The following is a 2,698-nucleotide window of genomic DNA, read 5'->3' as shown; positions in this document are numbered from 1 at the left end:
CATTTCTCTCTAAAATAAATGTCTTTTGTGACATCTTTTGCTTGCTAAATCAAATCAGAGTTTTGCCAAGACTAATATACTATTAAGCAAAATTCAATAAATAATTAATGTTTTTTTTTCTCACTCGATAATTAACTAGTAATATTTTATTTTTTAACTGATAAAATAAAAACCTATATAATTACACTATTTTTTTTCATATATTAAATGCGATAATTTCATATACAAATATTTTTATATAAAATTATTAATTTGTAAGAATGAATTTGAAATAGAAATTGAGGAAGAGGAAGGATTTGTATTAGAAAGAGAAGTAGAAGAAGATAAATCCACAGTCAACGGTTTAGTTTTGTGCATTGCATTATCAATTGCACAGTGTCAGAGACTCACTCTCTTTCTCTTCTCTTCTCTTCTCTTTTTTCTTTTTCTCTCTCTGTCTCATGCAGATGCATCACCTTCATCATCCTAATTCAACCACCATCATGCCACCTTCTTCTTCTCATCATTGGATATGGCCTCCAACACCATCTCTATCTCCATCTCCATCTCCATCCGCCACCTTCGCCAAGTCAACGCTGCCGCCACCGTCACCTTCTAAGTCTCCGGTGGACTTCAGCCCTCCCCTCATAGCAATGGTTGTTGTCATCGCCGCCGCCTTCCTCCTCGTTACATACTCCCGTCTCATAGCCCGCCACCTCACTCCTCCACTCCACCGCCTCATAAGACGCTTCCGCCGTCGCCGCCGCACTCATTCCTTCCTCCCTTCCTCCTCCGGCGACCTAGACTCCCTCCCTTACTACTACGACTCCCCCTTCGACCCTCATATCCCACCCTCCTCCTTCTCGCCTTACGGCCTCGACGACTCCGTCATCAAAACCATCCCTTTCTCCCTTTACGCCGCCCTATACGCCGGCGAACTCAACAGCACCTCCTCTCGCCGTTCATCTTCACGCCGCGACTGCGCCGTTTGCCTCTTCGAATTCGAAGACGATGATTACGTTCGAACCTTGCCTCTTTGCTCACACACCTTCCATGTTGATTGCATCGATGCTTGGCTTCGTTCCCACGCAAACTGCCCTCTCTGCCGCGCCGGGGTTCTCTCCGCCGCCTCGCCGTTTACTCCCATGTTCGCCGCCAGGATTCGACCAAGTCTCGACGACGATGCCATCTTCCACCGGATAGCGGCGGAGCACACTCCGCCTCCGCCGGAGGACTATCGTCATGCTACGACGGCGGTTTCGGCGGCGCCGGAGATTACCGTGGAAGTTCCCGAGGAGGGGTTCAACGGGAGGGACTTTCTATTGAAACGTTCTTATTCGTTTGGGTTCGAAAGGAGCTTGGCGTCGGAGAGGATGTTGGTGATGGAGCCCGCGACGGCGTCCCCGTGGCGGTACCGGAGAGGAGGGAGCAGCAGCAGTTTCTGGAGCAAGAGACCTTCGCCGTTTGGGTCTATTGGGAAGCCGAGGGTGTTCTCTTTCAGATACTACAGAGGGATGAAGTCACCGTTTTTCCGGCGAAGAGGGTTTTTTCCGTTGTCGGAGTCAAGCATGAGGTACGCCGGTGGCGGGAGCTCGTCGCGGCGGAGTAAGTCCATCGCTAGCCCCATGTTCTTAAGGTCTTCCGTATTGACCTCGGCAGCTGGCGCGGCGGGGTTTTCGTCGAGCCGGCTGAGATGCGGAGATCCCGAGGCGCTGCTTTCGCCGGAGAGGTTCAACAGAAGATGAAAGAGAAAAAGAAAAAAAGGTGAAATTTGGAACTGGGTAGGAGAAAAGATTAATTTTTTGGTGGAATTGAGTGCAAAGGGGACACGTGGAAGATGGTGATTGAAGGATGGTTCATTGGAAGAATCGCCGGAGAGAAGGAAGGGGTTTGAAGTTTGAAGCGGTGGTGGTGGATGGCGGTGCGGTGGGTCAGGTCAATGGTGGAATTAAATGGTTGGGGTGGTCGCATGCGTTTAATTTAATGAGATTGGTCTGGCAATTTGTAGAGCCTCATTAATGGCACCCCTTTGCTACAGCATTTATTTTAGAGAGAGAGAAAGAGAGAGGTATTATGTTAAGTATTGTCTCTGTGACTCTCTCTGCTCATCAGAGAGGTGAGAGTTTTAAATGAGGAAGGTCATAAATGAGAAGAGATGGTTGTGTTTGGTTCATTGGAGAATGAAGAGTGAGTGAGAGAGGAGGGTGGGTTTTGGAATTTTGCATAATAATAATATAGGACTATATAAATATTTTTTGTTATGGCACCGACTTATGAGATCCGAATGCATGTGGAAAATGATAATAGAGTATAGAGACTATATAGCTAGGGTTAGTTTTGTATAGTGGGGGGTTATGAGTTATTACTTACTATGAGTCATGGCCAGAGACGGAAGGCATTAATTGTATATGGCATTGGGTATGCTGACAAGCAACATTGCTTTGATTCGTTTAATGTGTCAATGTGAACCCTTTCATCATCACATAATTAATGCCATTTATATGCTTTTCAACTTGGGAATCTTTCCATGCAATTTTACCATGGTCACTCACTCTACCTAGGGTTACCTCTTCTCGATTTTTTGTGTATGGTCTACCTCAATTTCTATTATGTCTCATTATTCAATGCCTATATTTCTCAACTTACGTGCATGAATTCACCTCCTTTCTCTTTTTTGACAAACCACATCTCAGGCCGTAGTCTCTACCATGCTATTTCC

The 2,698-nt window shown here is 46.1% G+C and overlaps 1 protein-coding gene across 1 annotated transcript; it reads left to right on the top strand.

Moving 5' to 3' along the window:
• Window positions 1-291: 291 nt before the first annotated feature.
• Window positions 292-2,491, top strand: LOC107476725 (RING-H2 finger protein ATL65). The gene has a single exon (XM_016096590.3). It carries the CDS (start codon window positions 441-443, stop codon window positions 1,722-1,724), a length of 1,284 nt encoding a protein of 427 aa, XP_015952076.1. The 5' UTR covers window positions 292-440; the 3' UTR covers window positions 1,725-2,491.
• The last annotated feature ends 207 nt before the right edge of the window (window positions 2,492-2,698 follow it).

This window comes from Arachis duranensis, chromosome 3 (assembly GCF_000817695.3).
Source record: "Arachis duranensis cultivar V14167 chromosome 3, aradu.V14167.gnm2.J7QH, whole genome shotgun sequence".
In the NCBI taxonomy this organism is placed as follows: Eukaryota; Viridiplantae; Streptophyta; class Magnoliopsida; order Fabales; family Fabaceae; genus Arachis; species Arachis duranensis.
Note: the sequence above shows the minus strand (reverse complement) of the source record. Positions and strands in the feature narration are given on the sequence as shown.